The sequence below is a fragment of the Fulmarus glacialis genome, unplaced genomic scaffold (genome assembly GCF_000690835.1).
Source record: "Fulmarus glacialis isolate BGI_N327 unplaced genomic scaffold, ASM69083v1 scaffold30526, whole genome shotgun sequence".
Lineage (NCBI taxonomy): Eukaryota > Metazoa > Chordata > Aves > Procellariiformes > Procellariidae > Fulmarus > Fulmarus glacialis.
The window spans coordinates 1-553 of record NW_009220497.1 but is presented as its reverse complement, the minus strand read 5'-3'; the positions used below and the strand labels follow the sequence as shown (position 1 = coordinate 553).

General features: G+C 59.1%; 1 protein-coding gene across 1 annotated transcript in view; it reads right to left on the bottom strand.

The window, feature by feature from the left end:
• OPN1SW (opsin 1 (cone pigments), short-wave-sensitive) overlaps window positions 1-534 on the bottom strand; it is a gene marked incomplete at its 3' end in the record, with an annotated part of 1,504 nt that extends 970 nt beyond the window's left edge. Inside the window, exon 1 of the mRNA XM_009580783.1 lies at window positions 189-534. Coding sequence (XP_009579078.1) covers window positions 189-534 — 346 coding nt within the window. The remainder of the gene's footprint in view (window positions 1-188) is intronic.
• Between the last annotated feature and the right edge of the window lie 19 nt (window positions 535-553).

Here is a 553-nt window from a genome sequence, read left to right as displayed (position 1 = left end):
ACCTCCTTCAGCCCCACCAGACCACGGTGGTCATGTCCACCTACAACCCCACCAGATTGTAGCGGTCACCCCAACTCCTACAGTTCCACCGGACCATGGTGGTCAACTCTACCTCCAACACCACCAGACCACGGTGGTCACCCCAACTCCTACAACCCCACCAGCCCCCGGTGGTGACCCCCACCTACCTCCGGTGGCCCCCACGAAGCCCTCCAAGGCACACATGTTCTTGCCGAAGACGAAGTAACCTTGGGAGCTGGAGACGAAGACGGTGAAGACGCTGAAGATGCAGGAGATGAAGCCGCTGAAGGAGATGTTCACCAAGATGTAGTTGAGGGGTTGCCTCAGCTTCTTGTACTTGACGGTGACGACCAGGACGATGGCGTTGAGGGGGGTGCCCACCAAGAAGACGAAGCCCATGAAGGCGGTCTGCAGGTAGAACGCCCATGGCGGGGCGATGTGATATTGGGGACCATCCCAAGGTCCAACCGAGGACCCGTTCTTGAAGAGGTAAAACTCCTCGTCACCCGACATGGTTGATGGGGCTGGGGGG